This window comes from Ailuropoda melanoleuca, chromosome 11 (genome assembly GCF_002007445.2).
Source record: "Ailuropoda melanoleuca isolate Jingjing chromosome 11, ASM200744v2, whole genome shotgun sequence".
NCBI classification, from domain to species: Eukaryota; Metazoa; Chordata; class Mammalia; order Carnivora; family Ursidae; genus Ailuropoda; species Ailuropoda melanoleuca.
In genome coordinates, this window is record NC_048228.1 from 97,613,905 (window position 1) to 97,640,023 (window position 26,119).

Sequence of the window (26,119 nt, forward strand, 5' to 3'; positions counted from 1 at the left end):
GTCAGGGGCGCCTGGGTGGCTCAGTCGTTAAGCGTCTGCCTTCAGCTCAGGTCATGATCCCAAGGTCCTGGGATTGAGCTCCGCATTGGGCTCCTCGCTCAGCGGAAAGACTGCTTCTCCCTCTCCCACTCCCCCTGCTTGTGTTCCCTCTCTCGCTGTGTCTCTCTCTGTCAAATAAATAAAATCTTAAAAAAAAAAAAAATACACTGTGGTCAGAGAGAAGACCCCAAAATGAAAAGTCAGGAAGCAGCAACAGAAGCTGTTATTTGGAGACATGGGTAAACAGCAGCTGAATCAGCTCCAGGGTTGAAAGCAGTTGCCTCTAGGAAAACAAGACTGTAGACTGTTGTAGACTGCTGACTGGTATTTAAATGTTTATGCACACAGAACTCTGATTTTTTTTTTTTAAAAAAAAGCTTAAATTTAAAAAAATCAAAACAACAGCACTGTGGGTGCTTAGTAAAGAGGGATACTGAGTTCATGACAGGCTGACTCTCACAAGGGCTGGGCAGGAAGGGTAAATTTAGGACTGTAAACCAATATCAAGGATGTATTCAAGGACATTTTGGATTTGTCTCCCACTGGCACATAGTAGGTTCCTATTCACTACTTGTTAAAAGAAGGAGGTACCAGAGGGAGCTGTCTCATTACCAAGCAGATACACGGGGTCTGGAGCTCAGGAGAGACGGGCGCACGCGGCAGAGAGGTGCTAGCTGAAGCCACTGGGCTTCCCCGTGAAGACAGGAAAAGAAGAGAATGTGGTCTAGGACTGAACACCCACCAAAGGGGCAGACGAAGGAATAAACTGGCAAAGGAGGCCGAAACAGAAGTCAGTGAAGAAGGGAACTAGAGAGATGATCACAGCAGCCAAGAGTGAGATGTCTCCAAGAGGCTGGGGTTGCAGGCTGCCTCCAGCCAGGCTAGGTAAGGCTGAGTGAGGTGGGCTGGGGAGAGCGCAGGCAGTGGGCAAAGGCATGGGGGAGGGAATGATAAGAGACTGCTGTTTGCAAGAGGCAGGCTGGCTACGAAACGGGTATGCAGGAGGCACAGAGCACAGCAGTCGGAGGACGTCCTTATCACCGCCCATGAATGGCTCAGGACAAGCCCTACTTACTCACAACAAGCATTCACTAAAGGTCATCCCTTCCTTGTCCAAGCTGTTCTTATAACCTTTTCTACCTCAGGGAGTCTGCACGATGGCCATGGTTTTGTGAAGCACTTTCACATCATTCTGAGGCCACGGGAAGAGAGGAGAAATGTGGTATCATAGCTATCATTTTGGAACATTTACAAAGAACCCAAAGCACATGGAATAGAGTGTACTGTATTTTCAAACCAAAGGCAAATCTACCACAAAAAAATCACTTTAACACGGGGGTAATAAAACAGTAAAAAATGCTATTCCAGCTGGAAAGATTTAATCATGTCATTTTACTCTCTACCTGTTATTCTCACCTCAAATAGTTTGTTCCACAGCCAGGATGAATTGGTAAAGACTCCAGTGGCACCGGACCCCAAGGCTATGTCCATGGCACCTGCAAGACACAAGCCCTCAGGTCAGCGTTCAGTCTCTCCAGGCACGATGGGCTTCTCTGCTGCTCAAACCAAAACTTCAGCCTGTAATTTGAGTTTAATATCTGCTTCATTTTCAAAACTAGAGAAGCTTCAGAAATCCTTACTGTATATATTTAGCATCTTCCTAGTTTCTCAACTAGAATTCAACTTCAATTATTGAGGAAAATGTAAACAAGGAAACAATACCAAATATCATGAACAATCGCAGCAGCAGCAGCAGAACCACTACATGTTTTTACTATATCACCTCCGAAAGTGTTTCTGAACTTTTAAAAAACATAATTAAGACCATACTGTTCATGTCCAAGTATGTGTTCTTCCTCTTACGCTTTAAACATTTATTCCTCTTTTAGAAACAAACATTAGAAAGCAGTTTTAATGATTTTAAAAGTCCACTGGGAACAACAGATCATAATTTACTTTCTGTGGGACATTAGGCATCTCTAATTCCTCAATATTTTTTTTAAAAGATTTTATTTATTTATTTGACAGAGATAGACAGCTAGCCAGAGAGGGAACACAAGCAGGGGGAGTGGGAGAGGAAGAAGCAAGCTCCCAGCGGAGGAGCCTGATGTGGGGCTCGATCCCAGATCGCCGGGATCACACCCTGAGCCGAAGGCAGACGCTTAACAACTGCGCTACCCAGGCGCCCCTCTAATTTCTCAATATTTTTAATCACATCTCTAAGTATCTGCTATTAAGATTCTCTGCCCCTTTTTCTTTTTTTTGGAACAAAGTATTATTATTTTATTATACATATTTGTTTCATCTGCATTTCCTTCTCCAACAAAGGTGCATCCATTGGTTGACTTCTCTTTTTAATAGTAATATATATTTTTTAAATATTTTATTTATTTATTTAAGAGAGAGAGAGCGCGCGCGCGCAGGAGAGAGAGCACAAGCAGGGGGGAGGGGGAGAGGGAGAAGCAGACTCCCCGCTGAGCAGGGAGCCCGAGGCGGGGCTCGATCTCAGGACCCTGAGCCAAAGGTAGATACTTAACCAACTGAGTCACCCAGGTGCCCCTACATTAATATATTTTTAAAAATCAAGTTAAAAATCCAGATTTCCAGGTTCTTTGTGGGCACACGTTCTTGAGCACCAACCACAATTAGGTGCTGCAGCTCAGCGCCACCTTCTCTGGTTCTAATACCAGCTCCCAGCAGTTTCATCTGTTACTCGCCTGGCCCTGGATGCAAGCTCGGGCAGGGATCATGTCTGATTCCTAAGTATGCGCTTAGGGCCTAGCACACTGCCTGGCACACAGGAGCTCAGTATTCAGCCAAAGGAAAACGCAAACCCCGCTAGCATCCAGTACTGGGACTCCTGGAACGTCAGAGGAGACGCCACAGGAGATGAGGGAAATTTGGTAGTTTTCACAAGGTGGGACGTGCTCCCTATGATACAAGGCATGTCCAGGTTGCTCCTTAATCCCTAACTGTGCCTTTGTGTGGTAGCTTTGCATGGACTGCTTGTTAGCATCTTCCCCAAGAAAATGAATCCTTGAAAATACAATTATATACACTGTTTTGCAGACTTCTTTTTTTTGATAATAAACAAAACTTCCCACGTCCTTCCATTTCTTTGCAGTTGGGATTACTGGTTGTAGGACACCCAATGAGTGACCCCTAGACTTGTTATGTTTGTGGGTAAATATTTGCACACATCTCTGATTTAAGAAATACAACTCAGGGGCGCCTGGGTGGCACAGCAGTTAAGCGCCTGCCTTCGGCTCAGGGCGTGATCCCGGCGATCTGGGATCGAGCCCCACATCAGGCTCCTCCGCTGGGAGCTTGCTTCTTCCTCTCCCACTCCCCCTGCTTGTGTTCCCTCTCTCCCTGGCTGTGTCTATCTCTGTCGAATAAACAAATAAAATCTTAAAAAAAAAAAAAAAGAAATACAGCTCAGAGCTGTCATTTCATTTTGTTTATCTTGGTTAACCCAGAGGCCACGGACACGCCACAATTACGTGGACTCTCCAGGGAAGGGAGTAGCACTTCAGAAACCCATCCTCTGTGTCACGAGGGCACCGGACTATACATTTTCCCCAAAACAGCACGAGGAAATTACAATAATAGTTAATCATAAAGGATTTCGAACAGTTGACAATTTAAAATAACAAGTAGTGACCCATCTGTAAAACCCTGGGATTCTGCGTGACATCGGGACACCTCGGGTCCGTTTGCTCATTTGTTCCTTCAAGTTTTGTTATTCTCTACCTCCCAATTCTCTCTCGAGCCTACCCACGTCTCCCCACCGCTACCATCGTCACCCACCCACAAACTGGACTGCAGTAATGTTTCTTAAAAAACAACAGCAACAACATAAAGTTCTGGGAATTTCCAAATATACACGAAGAGAACAGTAAAATAAACGCATAGATACCTGTTAACCGAATCAACAATTACCCACTCCTGGGCAAACCAGTTTCATCTACACCCCCTGCCAAACAGAGCATTTTGAAGCCACCTGCAGACACTGTAACATTGATCCGTAACACACACACTCACGCATCTCCAAGAGTCAACAAGCACACTGCTCACTGGCCTTGCCGGCCTGCCAATCACCGCAGGCCCTTCTTCAGGGCATTCCGCACACTGCCAGCATGGGCCCTTTCATGGCGCAAACATGATCTTATTGTCCCCATAGCTTCCTGCTGCACTTGGATCGGGACAAACCCCAGTAACACGTCAAGGCCAAGCTGGGGGTCTGGTGCCTCCTAGAATGTTGGCCTCGTGCGCCCACCCCAGCCGCACCATGCTCTTCCCAGTCCCATTCACCGTTACCCCCACATGCCCCAAAGTGAAGGGTGCCCTCCTCTGGGATGCTCTTCCTTCCCTCCTCCACCCAGTGCTGCTTCCTCCTTCAGATCCCAGCTCAAGCAGCAGTTCTCAGCGAGATGCCCGATCCTCAAGTAAGAATGTGATCTCCTCTACTAAAGCAATAAGAAATGACAGATGTAACTATTTAATAAGATCCCAGCTGAGATCAAGGCTCTACAGCTGATTTCATTACATTCTTGAGAAAATGCTCTACTTTCTACATACAGTAACAGAACTGCTACCATCATCAATTTCAGAATTACCAATAGCAGAGGCCTACTTTCCACATTCTTTTCCAAGGCCCATTGGGAGCCAAAGGTCCTAACTGATCAAGTTACCTGATTGTCATAGTCTCATGGAAACACCAAAGCTCCAAGCAAGGTGCTGACGTCACCACTCTTGTTCCATCCTAAATCACAACCACACACGAGGAAGATGAAAACAGGCAGCACGACTGAATGGCCATCCCCTGAACACACCACGGCTCCTACAGTCTGTTACAGGCCTGCCTTTTCAAGGATAGTAACACTGGTTTACTGTCTGCCAGGCCCGGGACATCAACCTTTATCATCTCATTTCATCTGCACAGAAACCCCTCCTGTAAGTGAGACGCTATTATACCCTTTTTACAGACGAGACCCTTTGGCCTTGTCCAAAGTCACATGCTACCAAGATGCAAGACAAGTTTTAGAATCAGGTCCTCTATCTGTGGACTTCCTCCCACCATGAACCCGGGGCTGGAAAGCGTTTCTTATCCTCCCTTCTGATCACAGCGATTAGAACTGAGAAGGGACTCAGAGAGTGTGTGGGGAACTTCAGCCAGGCCAGCAGCTGGGCAGTATAAAGGCTCACCCAGCAGCTTGCGCTTCGTTACTGGGGGCCACTCTCCCACCCTCAGACAGGAGGGAAAAAACAAAAACAAAAACGGAGGAGGGCTAGGACTAGGATTCCTCATTTACCACCCACCTCACCACTGCCCCCCGAACACCGGCCGCAGCACCCTCACCCTCCCTCACGTTTGCTAAATCCAACAGGAAGGTAAAAGAGCACAAAAGTACCGTAACGCTGGCTTAAAAAAGGACTCCCAGCAACGCTACGCACTCTGGTTAGAGCCACATAAAAAGGAAAACACAAACTGATTTCTGCCAAAATAAAGGTTCACAGGAACAGAGGAGGAATTAAAACCAAAGGATAAAAAAAAAAAAAAATCTGAATTTTAATCTTAAAAGAGGCAGAGACAGAAACAGAATGAATCCCTGGAAAGAGAACTGTTGGGACGAAAGACTACTAATGTTTGCCTTTCGCAGCAAAGCAATGCCTGTTGTCATCCCTCTGGGAATGAGTCCATGACTCTACAAAACCAGTGGGATTCTAGCCTTCCTTCAGCCGACGTCTGCCACACACAGGGGCTGAGTTAAAGAGGCTCCCTAAAAACTCCTCCCAAACTCCACCACTCTGCCAGGGTAACACACATGTCCCAGGTACCGATGCCCCAAGGGGGGTCAGATAACTTGCCCAAGGCTGAAGGGCTGTAAGTGGCTCAGTGGGAGACAGCGAGTCGGCCTGGACCCCGCGCCGCACCGCCTCTTAAATGAGGACCTTCCCACCCCTCACAATGCTTTTGTTTCTTTATAACATTAAGTACAAAGAGTTCAGAAAACTCAGCTAGCATCAGATACATTGTGATTAATACAAACAGCTCCTGATTTGGGGATCTATCACTAAGATTTTCAGATCTGATTCAAACAGCAATCATACCACAAAACACCTCTTAGTGTCATTTGCAGGGGTGACTCTGGAGGGGCTGATGTAACTGCTTATTATTTCTTTTTTTAGAGTTACAGCCTGGAATGTTTTAAAACAACAGACCTAATGTTTAAAACAGTATACAGCTGAAGAAAAATTCCCCTGGTGAAAGATATTTGAATGCAAGTGCAGCGAGCCAACTTTCAGCAAAATCATGCCTGGAGTTAATGTGCGTACCCTACGCCAAGAAATATGGCTTCCTTCAAACAAAGACAGGAAAAGCGGGCTGTCTGACCTGTGAGGGTGGCCGCGTTGATGATGACCTGTGGGTTAAAGGTGTGGGCGTAACAAAGTGCATCAGCCAGTATGAGCCTCCCCTCGGCATCGGTGTTATCAACCTGCAAAGAGAAGGGTCCAAAAAGTTGGGGTAAGATAACACAAGTCAAGAATATCAAAACGAGCTACAAGGCTGTTCAACTTAAAAGTGAGAAAAGCTAGCGTGACATTTGTCAGAGCACCACAAACATACTTATACTTCAATTAGGATAGGAACGGATTTAATTGGAAGAGCAAATATAATTTAATAATCCCTGTACCAGAGCTGATGACCACACGTTCATGACTCTGGAAGCAGAAACAAACAGAAATTGTCTGGCCCACTGTACCAAGTATCTAACAGGAAAAAGGAAAATTTCAAGATTTCTGAGAACAAAGAAGCTGAAGCGCTCCGGAAGGTTGCAGTGAAGTGGCAGGCTGGCTCTCCAGACAGGAGAACTCTTGCAACTTCAACAACTTTATAAGGTTTCTTAAAGTAGGCTCCACACCCCGCATGGAGCCCACCGTGGGGCTTAAACTCACGAGCCTGAGATCAAGACCTGAGCTGAGATCAAGAGCCCCTTCTTTTAAACAGGGCCAGGCATAACGTGCAGTGTGTGTACACGTGCGGGTGCCCCAGCAGGGGACCTACAGCCACATCCCCAGGAGGGCAGAGCCCACGACTCAGGATGGTGTGTTCCACCTCAGCACAAAACAGAAGATGTTAATCACGGGCCCAGGGTCTATCTCTAGAAAACAGCACACACTCTTCCTGTTTCACCGTGCTNCCCAGGAGGGCAGAGCCCACGACTCAGGATGGTGTGTTCCACCTCAGCACAAAACAGAAGATGTTAATCACGGGCCCAGGGTCTATCTCTAGAAAACAGCACACACTCTTCCTGTTTCACCGTGCTCTGCGGGGCCTGTGGCAGATCCGTGGTCACCTGTGTGTGGATAGCTTACAGGAGGCACAGTAAGATAGGGGAAATACTTTTACAATTCCCATAAAGAAATACTTCCAATTTTGTATGGAAAACTACTTGCAATGAAGACACCGCCCTCCCCTGAATGGAGCCCAGGCTCTGCCTCCATTCAAGGTATGCTTCTGTGGCCACTGGGGGTTCCTCTAGAATCACCAGAATGGGCAGGGCTATGTTTGGCATTCACAAACCTGTATGGTCTTCCCGTTCTTGGCTTTGACGACATCCCCAGGCTTGTTGGCCCTACCGCTGGGCATATTTTCACAAAGAGGGGCCAAACCTATTGGAAAAGCATATATGAAGGAACGTGGAATATGCTGGGTCCACATTCACCACCCACGATGAAGGCCACTGGTGGGCCATCAGAAGTATGCCCCAGACACCACCTTGACCAAGTGACCAAATTCAGCATCACCAAGGACCCGGCTGACATCGTGTGCACCAGCCACAGGAAGTGCAATCATTCAGGTAGTGTTCTAACTGAGGAATCTAACCTGATTCTATCATGAAGAAACAACCAAATAAATCCAAACTGCGGACCATCACAAGACAAGCCTGAACTCTTCAAAACGGCCAATGTCATGAAAGGGAAAAAAAAAAGGGCAGGAAAAAGGTTCTGGATTAAAAAAAATTAGAGACGTGGCAACCACATGCAATGTGTGATCCTTAACTGGCTCTTAGGTCTCAAAAACAAAAACAAGTAAGTGAGTGTGTGTGTGTGTGTGTGTGTGTGTGTGTATAAAAAAATGAACATTTTTGTAGACAACTGGGAAATCTGAATTAGGTGACTGTATCATCCCTGGGAATGATACTGGTATGGTCATTACACAGGATGTCCTTGTTCTTAGGAGAAAGACACATGCTGAAGCATTAGGGAGTGACACGTCATGTCTGCAACTTACTTTTTTAAAGTTCCGCAAAACAGGACTAGGATATTGGCGGGGACGGGGGAGGGTGCACATGAGACAGACCTGGAGTCCAAGTACGACTTCCCTTGGTAGACCACAACAGACGTGACACTGGGGAAGTCATTAACCGAAGCCTCCCCCCATCCCCACATGCCTCTGAAACATGGCAAACTCCCAGCATTGTGTCTGGCATCTGGAACTCCACAGAGAGCTGCTGTGGACTGAACCCTTTTTCTGTCTCACGCATTTTCTGTATATCCTGCCACGTAATCAGCTACAACCCCTGTGAGACAATCACTAACTGTGCCGGCAGGGCCCTTTTTACTGAGCATTTGTCACTGGAGTAAATCACAAACTTGGCATTATGTGCCCGACTGCTAAATGCTTTTTGCAGAAGTACAAAAAATCAATTCTAGCTACAGCCCGTGACTGCAAAACACATTTAACTCAATCAGTTCAGACAAGACAACACTTAGCTAAACAGCTTCTGCTTGATTAAAACCATTTCTTGATCTTTTCAGGTTAGAGAAAACCATGTCTGCTGTCTTTTCTGCCGCCTGACTGGATTCCAGCACTCTCCGGGACACCTCCCTCTGCCCCCTCACCTATGATGTTAATGGGCAGGTTCAGCTTGGCAGCAGACACGATGGCCGAACAGATCGTGGCAGCTCCTCCCATGTCAGCCCTCATGAGGTCCATATTTGCAGAGGGCTTGATGGAGATGCCACCGCTGTGGGAGAAAAGGACAGGGTGCAACATCAGTGGCAGCAAAGAGGGCCCACATCACTTTCTTAAGAAAGAATATACACACGGAGGCACTGTGTACCTGGCAAATTAAATTCAAATTTCTGAATTGAGAATCTGAATGATTTCAACATTTTAAGATGATACTGCAAACTTTATAAAAATACAAATGGGTGTCTTAGCTCATTTCTTTTCGAATTAAATGTAAGCGGTGTCAGTGGAAACGTTATTACATCATGCAATCTGTGCTGCTCAAATCCCAGCTCTGTATTTGCTCATTAACTCCTGACACCCATATAGATTTGTCTTTTCAGCAAATTTTATGAATCGATCAACTTATTAAACCTGAGAGTCACAAACTATTAAGGAAGGAAAGCCAACAAGCTCAGAAGACTAGGAGGATGCCTCTCAAGTGATGGGACAGACAGACAATTCCCTCTGACACCCCTAAGGTGTGATTCAGCCTGCTGATGGCAAAATACAACCTGAATCAGGCAGAGAGGCACAAGAAAGATGCTCACGCAGGGGCGCCTGGGTGGCTCAGTTGGTTTAGCGTCTGCCCTCGGCTCAGGTCATGATCTCAGGGTCCTGGGATAGAGCCCCACTTCGGACTCCCTGCTGGACAGGGAGCCTGCTTCTCCCTCTCCCACACCCCGCCCCACCCCGCCCCCAGCTTGTGCTCTAACACTCTCAAATAACCTCTTTAAAAAAATGAAAAACAAAAGATGTTCACCCAAAGCCTTAAAGACAGCACTCAAACATGAGCGCTAAGAAGGGTTTCAGTTAGCAAAAACCCAAACTGCTTCTCCTGAACAGGCTTCTGTAACTACTTAGTGACTTCTCTGCTTCCCGTCTGCAACAGTCCAGCAGCCACTTGCTTCACCGGCTGGGCTGCGGGGCTCTGACTGTGAGTTCTCTCTGAGACCCGCTGCTGACCTGCCCCAGCGACTCCGGAGACTATTCCCTGCAGAGGTCTGCTGTCCTTAGAGATTAAGTCCTAATTCGCACTCGCCTCGGAAGCACCTGATAATTAGATGGCTGTCAATTACACCCAGAATAAAGATGATCTACTGGCTCAGAATAAGAAAAGAAACACACTCTCGGTTCAAGAAGTCCAGAGAGAACCCCATGGAGGGGTGGGGGGCGGGGAAGACACCAGTACATGAGGTCGTTCTGTCTGCTCCCATCTTCCTCACTCTCCAGTGAGGACTACAGTTCAAAGTAACCAACAAGCACTGCTCACCTTTTAGATCTCTCTCAAATCCACCCATTTCTTTTCTACTGCATCCATCCTGGTGAGGCCACCACCAAGTCATCGGGTGCCTGCCACGGCTCCTACAAACTCAGGTCCCCCTGTATCAGTCTTACCCCCTTCACTTCAGTCCTCACACAACTACCGTTTTCACCAAAATAAAAAATATCTACCTCAACAAACATGCTGGTAGGCTTTGTGCGTGTGTGTAAAAAATCGTAAGTGGATTCTAAAATTGATAGGTAAATGCAAAGAACGCAGCTAAAGTAATTGTGAAAAAGAAGAGCAAAGCAGGAGGACTCATCACTACACGTCAAGACAAGGCTGTACTCGTTAGACACTTGGTCGCAAGGCCCTGGGGGAAGGACAAAGAGGCTAGACTTAGACCCACAATAATGTGGCCAACTGATTAACAATGGTGCAAGGTAGTTCAGTGGAGAAAGGATAGTCTTTTAAACAAACAGCTTTGCAACAAATACACATCTATATGGAAAGAAAAAAAATGCTTTCCACAGCATGCACCAAAATTCAAAATGGATCCTGGCCTTAAATGCTAAACCTGTAATACTCAGAGAAGAAAACACAGACTTTCCTTGGCTAGACACCCTTCAGTTACTTCAAATTATTCTTAGAGCAAAGTCCAAAATGCAACTGGGCCCAGAACCACCCACCTCCCCAGCCGCTAAAGGCTTCCTTCCCTGCCACGCTCTGCGGCAGCCTCTCCTGTCTGTCAGCGCCAGGAGTTCCCTCGTCCTTCCCACCTTGCAGCCTCTACCGAGCTCTTCCCTGCCCTACTCCCTGCTCTACATACCATACCATTCCCATTTTTAGCTGAACCTGTCACTCCTTTGAGGAAGCTTTCTCTAAACCCAAAGACAAAGTCAGGCTTCCTTGGTAAAATATTCTCATAGCACAAATTCAAGTACGGATTTAAATTAACCATAAACTTCACACAGAGCATTAACGCTGCATTGAGGTATTAGCCCAAGACAGTATAAAATCATCACAATTAACAAAACATTTAAAAATAGCATACCTTTCACTCTATAATTTTTATTTGCTGTCGTGCTTTACGACAGACACTAAAGTCCAATATCTATGATAGCATACGGATGTAACTTAAAAATCGATATGCATATTGTGGGTAATATGATTCCAAGAATCTTTTAGTGATGGGCTACAGAATGATTGTTTGGAGACCGAGGCTTCAAAGGAGAGAAGGTGGACCTCTTGGCCGAAGACAGAGGAGGCTAACATAAGGAAGACCCCACTGGCGGCCAGCTCTGCCCGGGCTGGGTCTCACGGCACCTGGAAGCATTCCTATGGGGGCTGCACTCATTCACTTTTCAGACAGAGCATCTGAATGGTTGCGCACAGGTACTGGAGACACCCAGATTTTATGGATCTATAGGACCATTTTCCAAAGTAGTTTCCATGAGTCCCATGAGAAATAAATTCCCTCCAAAAGGAAGCCTAGAAAATGCTATGTTCCGTGCCCTGAGAAGTCCTGTAGTTGAAAAAAAAAAAAAATCTCATGTGTTTTATCTACCCTAGTTTTTGGCCAAGTAATCCTTTTTAACCCACATGCTTAATTAGCAGCCAATGCCTCCCACGGGAAATAGGAACCTACACCATCTCCACCTCGGCTTCTCCTTGCGTGAAATAGCCAGACAGTTCCCAAGTCTAAGGAATACTTAGGGTTTAATAAGATTAACGGGAGCTGGGCTGGTCAGCTAAAGAAAGTAATCGGAAGCAAGCAAAGGGGCGATGGCATGATCCAAACAGCTGCATCCCCATTATCCTCACGAAGGAGCCTTAATATCCACCCAGAAAAATCAAAGTGTACAGTGGGAAGATCTCAGGTCATTTTAAAGACAGAACCTGAGTTTGACGTCCGACCCTGCGTGTGAGTTACGGGGCTCTAAGCAAATTACTTCACCTCTCCAAGCCATGCTTTCCTGACCTGTAGAAGGTCTGCCTAACTCCTAGGAGTAAGATCAAGGATAACACATGTCAGACGCCTAGCTGAGTCTCTGACACACAATGAGCAGTTTATAATGGCAGCTTAATACATTTAAAGTTATCATATAAGATTGGACCAAACACCACGCTTCTGAAGCAAACTTTACATAAACAATACGAGTACATACAAAGCATTCACCAAGCTACAAAGCACAGGTACGTGAAGAGGTACCTGTCAAAGGTAATCCCCTTCCCAACGAACACCAGGGGTGCCTCGCTTGCATTGGGGCTGCCTCTGTAGTGAATTTCCAAGAAGACTGGAGGCTCCTCAGATCCTTTAGCCACACTTAGGAATGATCCCATTTCCTGTTCCTCAATCCAAGATTTGGGTCTACAGAGCAGAAAAGGAGAAAAGTCAATATGGTTGGTTATCTCTATTTCAAAATAACTTAGAAAATACTTACCCGTGTGTAAAACTCTTAAAACGTATACATGTGTTAATGCTTCAGTTATCACATCCTACTTGCTTTCTGTATATTCTTGGGCCACTTGATTCTGAGACTGTTTCCTTATCTATAAAATGAGGTCAGGGTGCCTGGGTGGCTCAGTCGGTCAAGCGTCTGCCTTCGGCTCAGGTCACGATCCCAGGGTCCTAGGATCAACCCCGCATCTCGCTCCCAGCTCAGTGGGGAGCCTGCTTCTCCTGTTCCCCCCTGCTCAAGCTCTCTCTTGCTAAATCGCTCTAATAAATAAATAAAATCTTAAAAAAAAAAAAAAAAGGTCAACGATGATACGTCTGTGAAAAGACGAGCTCCAGAATTACTAAAAGAATTCACCCACAGTGCACAACACAACATCAGGGAACAGGACAGAGTCAGAAAGTACTTATTACTTGACTTGTTCCCTCTAATCTCCTGATGTCTATCTGAAGTTTTCACGTAAGATAAAGAGACCATGAAGAATGCTTAAAAGCAGTTATGGGGTGCAGTGCTTTATGTTTTGTATTTCTAAAAATGACCCAAAAACCAACCAATAAAAACAAAAAACAAAGAAAACAAAAACCCTGACAAAGCTACTCTCCAATGACTGGACTAAAGTATCACAATTCTTTGCTTTTTTAGAATTGCTGGAATTTGACCTTTTCAATGTTGTCACACTATTTCTCACGGTTTCAGCTGCAGTCTGAGATGTCTGCCTGAAGCGGGAAAACCAGTAATTACTCAACAAACACGGCATCGCCGGGGGTGATCCAATGGGAACAGTCCGTAATGCCAACCAGAAAACAGACGCCATTATCGCTGTTCCTGGCAGGTGAGGGGTACAAAGGTCTTTGAATTGAATTCTGGCCACAGCAACTAGGCCAGGAGAGAAATCCTACATTCCAAGAGGGAAAGCAGAAAAAACCACATCCAAGGAGTGCCCCTCCTACACTTGCCTGTCCGTCTGTTGTAACTATTAAACTCAGGTGTGCCATGGGGAGATGGCCACCAGACTTCAGAGGAGAAAGAACATAAAAACAGAATGGATGACAATGAAAACACCACTTCAAAAGCAGCAAGGCTGTATAATGTGGGTATTTTTAACCACAAACTCAGTACTTGATGCTTTATGAAAACCCTGGCCTTCTCGAAGTCCCGTCTGTATTTCTAGCCATCTACACTACAGCAGGTTTGGTGCGGCTGTCTCAGTTTAATGGGTTAAACCCTGCCCGCCTGACCCGCCTCATCTCTGGCTGAACTTCCCCGTGGCTGGCTCAAAAGCCCTGGCAGTTTCCCAAGGAGTCACGCACATGCGCTTCTGCACCTGAACTACCCTGCCCACTCTCTCTCCATCTGCTAACTTCTACGCCCTCTTCTAGACTCTGCTTAGGCACCATTTTCATTGGCAAGCCTTTCTGGCTCTTCCAGAACCCTCCTCGACTAGGCTCCTCTGCGTACGCCTTCTCCCTGCCTATTCCTGCCTATAAGCTCCTCGCTTCTTTGAGGGCAAAGACCACCACCCTGGACCTTCGTATGCCAAATTCCCAGGCACACACAGGAGGCACCCTCGTGGGAGTGTGACCACACAGCCACTCTTTGTTGACACAACGTAGCTCTCGTGTCTCCTCAAATAAAACAAGAAATAGTCTTTGCCAAGACACCTTTACAGAGACTAAAGCTTACCACAGATTAAATACATGCCAGCCATTCCAAAAATGTCATCACGCTCTAAGCCCTATGTTTTCTATAGATTACACCTTTTAATTCACTCTGTCTAGACCACAGGGATTTTCCTGAGAAATATGAACTGTAGTCACAATTAAGCACTGAAGAAGTCTTTTAAGTGCAAGCGCCCTTGAGATACGACATTGGAAGTAAAAAATTATTTAAGTAAAGCAAATACCTTTTGATTCATTTTAATCCTAAATCCCCCAATGCTCAGACCTGGTTTGCTTAAAGGGTTACGGGGAGATCGTAGGAAGATAAAGGAACTCGAGGGGCGGGCATTTACGTCTCGTAGCCCAGCTGCTGACAAGCACTCAGGCCTGCCCGGGAACACTAGCTCTGGTACCGAATCTGGGAATTCACGAGGCACAGATTCTCATTTCATACCAATTTACGGATGCTGTGCTCTTTACTTTTGTCAAAAAAAGAAAAGACAGAGCTCACCCAAAAGAAACATGATATACAAATTCTTCAACAAACAAAACAAAGTTACCATTTGATCCAACCATTCGACTCCTAGGTACAGACCCAAAACATACACACTAACACTCACAACCCCATTACTCATGGTATCCAAAAGGCAGAAACAACCCAATGTCCACCAACTGATGGTTGGGGGAGGTGGGGGGGGGCGGAGGTGACGAGACAGAAATGAAAAGTGCCTGCTAATGGGGACAAGGTTCTCTTTGGGGTAATGAAAATGTTCTAAAATTGATTAAGGTAATGGTAGCACAACTCTGGAATATAGTAAAAATCTGAAAACGACCCACTTTACATGGTATTTATATTGTATGCTATGTGAATTGTATTTCAAGAAAACTGTTATGAACACACACACAGTTACGTAGCGTAAAGTCAGGGTGCTGCTCAAAGGCATGACAAGAACCTCAAATTGAGCCCTTGTCCCAGCTTGTCTGCAGCTGCCAGTGGGTCATCTTGTCTCCTGAGGGCGCTGGACGTTTAGGATCTCCAAGGCTCCTGCCCATAAAACCCTGAGTCTGTGACATGAGCCTGCATTACCTGATGTGGACCTCTGTTTTACCACTAGCACTTCGGAGATTCTTCTCAATAATTCTGGCAAATTTGGTCGGCGTCATCTCATTGGCTGGAGTCTCCATCAAGTGGCGTGCCAAGTTCTGCCCAGAAGCAAAGAGGATGCCCTTCTGCCAGGCCTCCTGGTCCCCGCTGGTGGAAGAAAGCACAAGGTCACTGTGAGACAACCTCTCACGATACTGTGTTGCAGCTAGGAGGGCTCTTACCCTATAAAAAGGGGGAAGACCCCAAGTGCAAAATGGACACACAGGACCTGGATCATTCTCTGCCCTGACCCAGGGTAGCAGGTACAAAGAGCTAGAAAACAAGGCACTGGCTGAGCCGAGTTAGAGGAGGGAAGCACTTCACATTTCACGTGCATGAAAAAGAGGTGGGCTGATGGGTCTCTGAAGCCTAACTCTCACACACAAACCGATGGAAGAGGTTTCCATCTTTCCAGAGGCCCGTGTACAGCAGGAATGATGCAGCCCCAGGTGCTCGCTGTGGAGCGGGCACACTGCAACAGTCCTGATGTGAAAGTGAAGGCCTTTCTGCCTTCTTTTTGCCCGGGTCAGGGCTCTGAACACAAGTGCACCAAAGGGCAAGGACCAGCTTTAAAAGAAAAGATACTGGCATGTGTGTCATGATCTCGGCTCTTCTTATGCACAACAGGAACTAATACATGTGGCACAGAGATGGGGGATGTGCCATGTGCTGCGCACTTGATGGTGTCTGTCGATCACCATAAAAGCCCTATGACATTGGCATGACAGCTCTACTGAACAAATGAAGGAAGTGAAACAGAGATTCTGGTCACTTCACTGAGGGTACTCAGCCAGCAAGTGAGGCAGCCAGGACTCAAAACCAGGCTGACTGGTCGCTGAGCTCTCATTCCAAACCACTCCCTCACAGCTGCCAAGCCCGGGGCTGTCCTCACAGTACCATCTCCTGAAGGTCTCACCTTGGTCCACCCCTGACGGCAGCGGCTTCATCTCCTAGAACCCAGGAGAGGTAGAGTGCCATGCAGTAGGTACTCAGTAAGCTGGCTGAAAATGACTGTCCCCACTAGACCGAGGGCAAGGACCGTAGCCCTTTATCTGTGTATCCCGGCATTTAACACTGCCAGCACACGCTGGCTCAATGGATATTATTTGTATCAACACTTGCTAGGACCTGTCTGTCACCTCATTCCCTCCTCTTCAGAGATCCAACGTGGTCTGGCTTCCTAGAAACCAGCAAGCACGAACGGGCCTAGGAAGCTATGGGCTGAAACATGCACCTGGTGAAAGCCAGGAGCAGGACGTGGGGACAGTTACCACACTTGTAAAACAGCTGAGGTGATGGGGGAGGTCCCAGACAGTGTGGCATGCCCACACTGAGAAGCAGGCAGCTCATATCCAGAGGCCCCACTATCTGAACGTCAGGAAACACAACCCCGATCTTGGTTTTGTTCCATCACCTTCCATGGAGCTTCGCCGATACGATGACCTTCTTCTTCTGCTTTAGGTCATCATACTCATAGAGACCGAGCACCGCTCCTTCCGCAGCCGCCTGCGCATCTCCACAGGGGTCCACCTCCACGGAAGAGATTTCCAGGTCTTGAACCTGCCTGCACCCCGCTTCAAAAGGACAGAGAAAAACCAAAAAAATGGAGTCAGTCAGAGGCAACCCAGTAGTGGAAGGCAGAGGCATGGCTGTGGGCTGAGAAAACAAGAGGTCTGGGGTCCAAATCCCAGCTGACACTTGACCTTTCTGAGCCTCCTTCTGCAAAGTGAGGATGTGTCCACGCCTGACAGGTAGTGGGAGGACAGACTCACAGATAAAAGGGCTGGCCCAGCTCCTGGTGGAGTGAGCCCTCAGAAGTCACGGCTTTACTCTATGACTTCTGAAACACCAGAATTTCCTGACGAAGCTTTCCACTCACCAAGAGCTTACAAGATTAAAAACGGCAGAGGAATGATGACACTGAAATTACATCCAAAGAACTGAGTAAAGTCCACTGGTAACACAGCATTTTATGAATATCAGGTCAGCAAAAAGTCCCAAATAAAAGTTATGAACTAAACACTCAACATGAACTTTGAAAGTAGATTTAACAAGCAGAGACGATATCCACAGGGCTGAAGATCAATCAAGCTAATTATCACCGCCTCAGCAATGTCTCTCAGAGCATCTCTGACCACAGTCTCTGTGGTAAAGGCCTCACTCTGCCGCTCAGCAGGGACGCAGTGGCAACTACCTCAACTTGTAAACCACGCACGTGACAAAAGGGGACAGACTCCTACCTTCGGTAACTAGTATGAAACAAGCACCCCACACTTTGCATCCATTTCCTCTAATTGTAAGTAAGAGGATCCCATCATTTAAAAGCCAGGCCACACCCAGTTTGTCTTACAAAAAGGAAAAAACCCACCATAACGTTCTGGTAAAATAAAGCTCTAAGGTCAACACTGCAAGAGGGAACAAGTACATGGTCGTGAAACCTCCAAACACAAGCTATGGCAATATCAAAACTAAAATTCCAGAAGCTAGCCTTCTGTATCCACGTAAGGCCATGCATACCGTGTAAGGGAAACTGAGCATTTGCTCAGATGAGTCTTTTCTCTGTGAACGTGGTGGGGCGTGGTGACGGTTACGAGGACCAAGTGATCGGAAAGAGACGAGCTTAAACAGGACATCTTCAAGACTCCCCATCAACCTTAAATTTCAAAAGTCCAATCACCTGCAATTGCGGCTCTGATGTTTTCTTTGCCTTCGTGCCAGTTCTCCTGGTCATCAACTCCAGCTGCCTTTCTGCCGAGGCCAACCACCACCACGCTGGGGAAGTCCTGTTCAGCACACGCACAAGATCAACCACTTCACGTCTTTGAAACATCCATTTGCAGAGGGGAAGGGTCCATGAGTTCCCAATTACCTTCACCTCTGCATAGGAACCTCACCGTGAAATTTGGTTGTTTTGTTTTACCCTGTATCTTAGTAAAATTATATCACTTGTGTGTTTAAAAGATAGAGTGAGGATAATCTTGCAAATAATTCTATGGAAGCCTGTGCCACAACTCTGGAAACTGAACAAAGAAAGCCTACAGCCTGGGATACAGTACTTCTTAACAGTGAATTGCCCCTTTACAACTGTAAGTAGTATGTGTGGCTTAACACAGGGATAAAAGCATACATACAATCAGATACAAAATTTTCTGCCCCACTCTGCAGCCATAGTACTTGGCACTCAGGAGGGGCTCACTGAGGCTCTGCAAATAAAGCTCAGCTTCATCTCATACCTCATGTAGACCATAAAAGGTTCGGGTTTTGCCTGCCTTCAGAGGAGGTCCAGATCTAAAACGAGAGGAAACATTTGTTTTAAAAACTAATTAGTTGTCTCTGCTCCTTTGGAAAGTGACATATACACACCTTTCGCATTATTACAATACTCCGCTGCTTCTGTGAATTTGCTGCATTTATCAAGATACAGAATTCTCTCAGGTCCGATTTTTCAGATGCAGCACTTCTAAGTCTAGCTCAAAAATCATTTAGCAAACTCCCACACTGGATTTAGTACATATTTATTTGAAAACAACTACAGAGAGCAACGCCTTGGCTGGGTGATGTGTGGCTACAGACGGGCTGCTGAGCACTGGATGAAGGCTGCCTCGACTCTCCCATCTCCCGTAAGGGCCGACCTGACTACAGCGTTCAGCCCGGAGGCTGTTGGGGGTGGGGGTGGGGGGTTCTGTACAGATGGGATACTGGGCAAGTTCCAAACAAAGCAGATAGCAAAGAATAATTATAGCCAGAGGACTGGATGGCCTGGTGCCGCAGCTGATAGTTATCTGTCAGGAAGGCCAGGCTGTCCTGTACTCTAACAGTGGATTTCGGATTAATGAATTAATCACAGCACTTGAGAAGGCAGTCTAGGTGAAGGACTGGGAGTTGAGAAGGGTTGCAAATTCTATTACCCTGGGATTAGACAATTACATAATTATTACACTACGTTCCAACAGGTTATCTATAATCCAAATAATATTTACTTGCAGTGGCTTTATGCTGACACTTCTCTTTCTGCCAAACATGGCCTGCAGCTCAGAAGGAGATGGAAACTCCCACGTTTCTGCACCACCTCTAAATCATAGCTAATCCGAGGGCTCCCAAGCACAGGCCCCACCCAGATCTGTTGAATTAGAATTTGCAGTCTAACTATACCCTCAGGTGATTTTGAGACTTTGAAACTCAAGGCACACCAAGAAAGGAGCTGCACCCATAAGCTGTTTTGAACTAGTCCAGGGACAGGCTGTCCCCCATAAATGAAGGGACATTAGAGGAGGCAGACAGGCTGGTGGGAAGGCAGGCGGGCAGGATGAGGGTAGGCTGAGGAAATCTGGTACTTTCCAGATCTTTCTGGGTCAGTCTCTCACAATATGTTTCTGATTTGAAGTGGCCTGACTTCCCAGAATTGTAGACTCACCCCTACCGAAAGGAAAAGTACCAAAGTGCATTCCAGGGGCAAATACTTTCACTTCCACTGAGAAGACACTGGCCAACTTACTTCCATTCATTTTTATCTACTAACAGTAAAGCATAAAAATTCTCTTTCAGTTTCAGGGCATTTTAAAATCCGGAACCCATAGGTGAATACTTACATGTTCAAAATTTCTCTCAATTTTCCGGATACCAATTTATCGAAATTCTCTCCTGCACTCGTGAACTGCGGCACATCATCTTCTTTGTCTTTGGTATAGATTCCTAAAACAAGACCCTGAGAAAGAACAAGTGAAAAGAAAAACGAGAATAATTAGAATAGATCCCCTGGGGGGACTCAGAGTTCCCCACGTTCCAGAAGAAGCAAATAATTCCACCCAAACTGTGTTCCCCTCAAGGACAAAGCCAGGGAAAAAAAAAAAAAAAAGCAGGTGCTGGGCAGTCAGCTACACTCACATCCTGCCTAAATGTTTCAAATTCCTGCCAAAGCAAGACTGCAGGTACGACCTGTCCTGTGTCTTCATGGTCCCTCCCAAGAAAGGGCTTTCATAACATAAAGGGTTTCCTTTACTTCCAAATAAAGAAGGGCAGAAAGATGTTTTAAGAAAACAAATCCGTTTTTAACCACGTTAGAACTCAAAGGGATTCAGAACATCCACCCCAAAATATGCCACTTGGACATATTGATGATTTTGAGCTAAAGGCACATGAGAAACAGCAGGTGCAGGAAGGGCTGACATCCCACTTTCCACCTAAAAGCAGGGCAAACAATTTCATGTAAGAAAGGTGTTCTCCCTGTACTAAGAAGAGAACATTCTTATCCCCAGAGACTGGGAGTCAGCACCAAAATGGACCCACACAAACAAACCTAGTAAAATAACCCTTATCTTCCACTGATTTCCCCCGTATACTTGCCAGTCACTGTCACCCAATTTCCTGTCCCAGCCCAACCCCCTCTGTCTTGTCACATCCCCACAATTGCTCGTTCTCTGTTTAAAAAGGTATATGAGCTGGGGCGCCTGGGTGGCGCAGCGGTTGAGCGTCTGCCTTTGGCTCAGGGTGTGATCCCGGCGTTATGGGATCGAGCCCCACATCAGGCTCCTCCGCTGTGAGCCTGCTTCTTCCTCTCCCACTCCCCCTGCTTGTGTTCCCTCTCTCGCTGGCTGTCTCTATCTCTGTCGAATAAATAAATAAAAATCTTAAAAAAAAAAAAAGGTATATGAGCTGTTAGGCCTCAAGGTTTACGGGTCTTCATCCTCCTTTCGAAGATTCCCATATACATGTAAAAATACCGAATAAATTTTGTACACTTTTCCCTGTTAGCCTGTCATATATCCGTTTAATTCCCAGGTCCAGCCACAGAATCCAGCAGAGTAGAGGGAAGTTTTACCTTCCCCACAATCTTCAGGTAATGTGGGATGCTACCAAGTAAAGCCAATGGCTGCACCTGGCAATACAAAGACACACTCTGGCCAAGACATAGGCTGAAAGAAAAAGGATGCATCCTCACAGAGAGGCAGCAGGGGCAGGAGCCGAGCCCTGCGCCCAGCACCTAGCAGCTTACCCTGTCATGCCTCAAACAACTGAAGGAAGGAAGTCAACCTGGGAATCACTATTTGTCTTTGCATGGCAACTTTTTGACTTTGAAATGATTTCTGCCTTACGGCAACTCTGTGCATTGGAAAGAACATGTACTCTCATTCCCACAAATGAAGAGACAGAAACCTGGTCTGACCTACCAGCCCACGTGCAACAGAACTGAGCAAAAATGCCGATTACCACCTCTGACAATCCTACATCTTTTCCACAAAATCACACTGGTACTTGGAGCGTCCTTTATCTTCTTCATCAAAAAAACATTTAAAAAATACGCTTCCTTGTAATTTTTCCAGATTCTAATTTTCCTGAGACTGCCCACTGCCCAGAATTCGGTGGAACCAAGTGGGGAACTGAGGACACAGGACCCAGCTGTCACCTGGGAAGGATGTTGCACAGTACTGAAAAGAACACAGGACAAGGCATCTGGTTCCTCTGCCACCCGTGTTACAACTGGAGGCCTGAGCTCAAGCCCTATCTAGAATAGTCCTTGCCAGGGCCATTTTTTTTTTTGGTCCTTAAGCATGATGCCCAAGCTTGTGCTCCTTCCACCGAACCAGTGCCCTTTCCAGATCCTTCACATCCCAATAGTGACCTTCGTAATTTTTTTGAGCTCAATTAGATGGAAAAAGGCTTTTCTCCTGCAAGACGCTCTCCTTTTAATTTCACGACGATGTGGGTCCCCATGCAAAGCCCTTTTCCCTAGAGAGACGCTATTTTCCCTCTAGAAACTCTTTCAGGCAATTCATTTAGTCCCGGAGGACCTGTTGTCCTGGCCTTCCACTTCAGGGGGGGATGGGAGGCGGAGTGGAGCCCGAGATCCGCCGCCTCTGGGACCTTAGAGGACGCTGCACCTCACCAAACGCGGGCTCCGTCCTAGCTACGATGGCAACACCATCGGCATTGTCCTTTCCTGGGGCACAGCGCAGACTAACAAAACAAGGGCTCGGGACATGGCACCGAGTGCGAGCTCAGGACACGGTCGCCACAGCTATCACCCTCTCTGCCGGAGTTCGGAACCTAGCACTCCGCCAAGCAAAAGATGGAAGAACGGACACCTTCGGCAAACAGCTCGGGGATGGAGAGCCCAACGCCACCTGCCCCTGCCAAAGCCCAGCTCGGCAAAGCCAGGGAACTTTTGAGCCGGGTTTTGCAACTTGGCGCAGAAGCTGGGACACCGCCCCGAAGCTCTGGTCGCCCAGAGCGAGACTCCCGTGACCGCCTCTCACCTTCGTCATGTCTGCGGCGGCGAGACCCCGTGCCCAGAAACGCTTCACGCCCAGACGTCGGACGACGACTCGCCCGGCAGCCGGAAGGGGCAGCAAGAACATCTTCCCGGCTCGGCCCCTGCGCCGCCCTCCAGCGAGCACGTGGCGTTTCGGGGGGACGGGCGCCTGCCTGGGGGTGGGGCTTTCGGGGCAGCGTGAGCGCGCTCAGGGGGCGGGGCAAGGGTCCAGGGAGCGTGCCGAGCGGGCATCAGGGGCGTGGCGGGAGGCCGCCAGGGGCGTGGCAGGAGGTCACCAGGGGAGTGGCTTTTGGGTGCGGACCGGCTTGCCCGCGGACGAGCTTGGGCGGGACCGAGCGTGCGTACGCCAGGGGGCGGGGCAGAAGTCAGGGGGCGGAGCGGGAAGGCGCAAGCCCGCACACTGGGCGGTGCTGGGATGGTCGTGAGGACACGGAGGAGTTGCAGAGGCGTGCCAGCGCGCGTGTGCCTGTGCAGGCTGGAGCGAAGAAGCTGGCTCTCAGAAAGGCGCGCTAGGAGGGGCGGAGTCTCGGTTACGTCTACTACGAGGGGCGGGGATGGAGGTGGGGCTCTGGGGACTCCGGGGGAAGCAGCGCACGTGGGGTTTTCCTGTAAAGGCCTAACCGAGTAGTAAAGACTCTCCTATCGAGTTATTTTTATTTATATCCTTTTTTGGAACTTTTTTGAACTTTCATCTGGTCCAGGGGTGTAATAATGTAAGACAGCCCAGATATTGTTTTGGAAAAATAGGAGCTTTGTGAACAGTGCTCAATATTTTAACACAATTTTGCTTTTTAAAAAAATGTTTAGGGGCGCCTGGGTGGCTCAGTCGTTAAGCGTCTGCCTTGGGCTCAGGGCGTGATCCCGGGTTATGGGATCCAGCCCCACATCAGGCTCCTCCGCTGTGAGCCTGCTTCTTCCTCTCCCACTCCCCCTGCTTGTGTTCCCTCTCTCGCTGGCTGTCTCTATCTCTGTCAAATAAATAAATAAAATCTTTTAAAAAAATGTTTAAAAATTTTTATTGTAAAAAAATGCGTGGTTGGGGCGCCTGGGTGGCTCAGTCGGTTAAGTATCCTACTCTGGATTTGGCTCTGGTCTTGATTTTGTGTGAAGGGGTTGGCCCCACCACCTTGGTTCTGCACTGTCCTTCTTCCTCCCTCTCTGCCCCTTCCATTTCTCAGGCTCTCTGTCTCTAAAAATGAATAAATAAAATCTTTTTAATAAAATACATGGTTGAATGTAACTCAGAACATTGAGAAGCACAAGGAGGAAGGCGTAAGGGAAGCTCTCCTTAATGTTCTGTCAGTGTCTGATCCTAATTTTAGCTGAATCTTTGATTTTAGCTTAGGGCACAGGGTGGTGGTGGGGATACACCAACTGCGGTGTGCTTCAAGGACCACAACATTTACATTTTCATATACTTAGTGGGGTAAGGGAGAAGTAAATTTCATAGCACCCAAGTCACTCTTTTGTCCTTACCAAATAGTATTATTGACCACTTTGGGATGTGAGACTTAGCCATCGATCAAACCTTAAGTTTACAAGGTGTTCACTAAATTCTTTGTTAGAAACTGCGGTACCACAGGTTTTAAGTGTCCCTGGCCTCAAGGACTTTATTATGTGGTAGAAGCAAGATACATCATGATTGTAAGAAATAAAAATAGACAGTATTTCATTGAGTGATATGTGTCTATGCTCCAGTTCCTTCTGCCCCCTTCTCGGCTTGACTAAGGCTTTGTCTGATGGCATGTCATCCAGGAAACTTCGTTAACATTCCAGGTGTGGGTTAGATACACTTCCTTTGCTCCCATAGCAGCTTGTCTCAAAGAACTAATTACCTGTAGGTTCATTGTATGTTTCCCCCAAGGCTTTTGTCTCTTGATTTTCAATGCCTAGATCTAGAGTGTAGATGGTGGCTGGCACATACATAAGGTGTTCATATAATGTTTGAATGAAAGCATGATCAAGGTCTAGTGGATATAGCTTTGATAATTGAAGAACAGGATAGGTCTCACTGGTGGTGTTTAGATAGTAAATGCAAAACCAAAAGAGGAAGCTTGAAATGAGCCCGTAGAATGAGAAGGATGTAGATGATTGAGGAGGACATGAAAATATGGAGGAGTGTGAGGTAGGGTGTTGGCTTGGCTTGGCTTGGCGTATGGGGATCAGGCCTGCCTGGAATCAAAGGTGGTTATAAAAGAGAGTGATGCTGGATTAAAGAGGATCTTGAAAGGCTGGAAGCATTTATAATTGATGTGGGAGTTCACATGGACTCGTTAAGTACTTGGAAGGAACTGGGAGAAGTAAAAGTTCTTCTTTAGTGCGATTGATAGAGATTGGCATGAAGGGTACAAAAAGATGGAGCAATGTAGGTAGGGGAAGTTCTGCTTGCCTAGAAACCTAAGCATGGTCCAGAGAGACTGTGAGGAGGCACCTGAGGGTATCTGATTCAGATTCCAAGGAACTCCTTTCACAACTCTGTAAATCCTTAAGCAATGCAAATCCTGTTTATAGACATGATAATGTAGGTCAGTGTGGAGCCCTGGGGTGGTTGAACACGTGGAGATTCGGGGAGAGTGACGTGCTTACTATGAGAGGGTCTGGGAGCTCCACACCCCTTCCCACATACCTTGCCCCACGCATCTCTTTCACCTGGCTGTTCCTGAGATATGTCCTTTTATAACAAGCCTGCAACCTAGCTTCTAGATGACATATACCATTGATTCACTTCTCAGGAGAGAGTGCTCCTTCTCCTCACTCCTCCTCAGGATGAAGTCAGCCAGACATTGGAAACTTGGGTGAAGGATACTCCAAAGCTGAAATCCTTGCAAGATGAAAACTGTGTTCTGTAAACCATAAATACTCAATACTATAAACATTAATGATGAAACACGGAGAAGAGAGATGTCCAGTGAATAATCTGACTGTGAAGGCTAAACATCTAGGGAGTGGATGTTTAGTGATTGTTGGCTGCTTGAATACTGCTTCCCTGCTGAGAAGTCCAACATAGCCCATAGACCATGTGAAACAGCCAAGAGGAGAGGAACTGCAGTCCTGGAGGCAGCAGCCAGAATCAAGCTCCAGATGTGTGAGAACTGGAGTTCACACGACTCCAGCCACAGCCTTTGAGTCTTCTTGCTAAGACATCAAGGAGCAGAGGCAAACCGTCCCCCCTAGACCCTGTCCACATTATTACCTCACGGGATCTGTGAGCATAATAAATATTATAGTTTTAAGCCACTTTTAAAAAATGTAAATCAGAGTTGATG

At 46.9% G+C, this 26,119-nt stretch overlaps 1 protein-coding gene across 1 annotated transcript in view; it reads right to left on the reverse strand.

The window, feature by feature from the left end:
* The window catches only part of LAP3 (leucine aminopeptidase 3), a 30,484-nt gene extending 7,491 nt beyond the window's left edge, over window positions 1–22,993 (reverse strand). The window contains exons 1-11 of the mRNA XM_002916255.4: window positions 22,837–22,993; window positions 20,173–20,288; window positions 18,817–18,871; window positions 18,261–18,366; window positions 16,998–17,157; window positions 15,527–15,691; window positions 12,535–12,693; window positions 8,950–9,074; window positions 7,628–7,716; window positions 6,437–6,539; window positions 1,456–1,535 (exon numbers count right to left, since the gene is read on the reverse strand). Coding sequence (XP_002916301.1) covers window positions 1,456–1,535; window positions 6,437–6,539; window positions 7,628–7,716; window positions 8,950–9,074; window positions 12,535–12,693; window positions 15,527–15,691; window positions 16,998–17,157; window positions 18,261–18,366; window positions 18,817–18,871; window positions 20,173–20,288; window positions 22,837–22,938 — 1,260 coding nt within the window. The 5' untranslated portion in view covers window positions 22,939–22,993. The remainder of the gene's footprint in view (window positions 1–1,455; window positions 1,536–6,436; window positions 6,540–7,627; window positions 7,717–8,949; window positions 9,075–12,534; window positions 12,694–15,526; window positions 15,692–16,997; window positions 17,158–18,260; window positions 18,367–18,816; window positions 18,872–20,172; window positions 20,289–22,836) is intronic.
* Window positions 22,994–26,119: the final 3,126 nt, after the last annotated feature.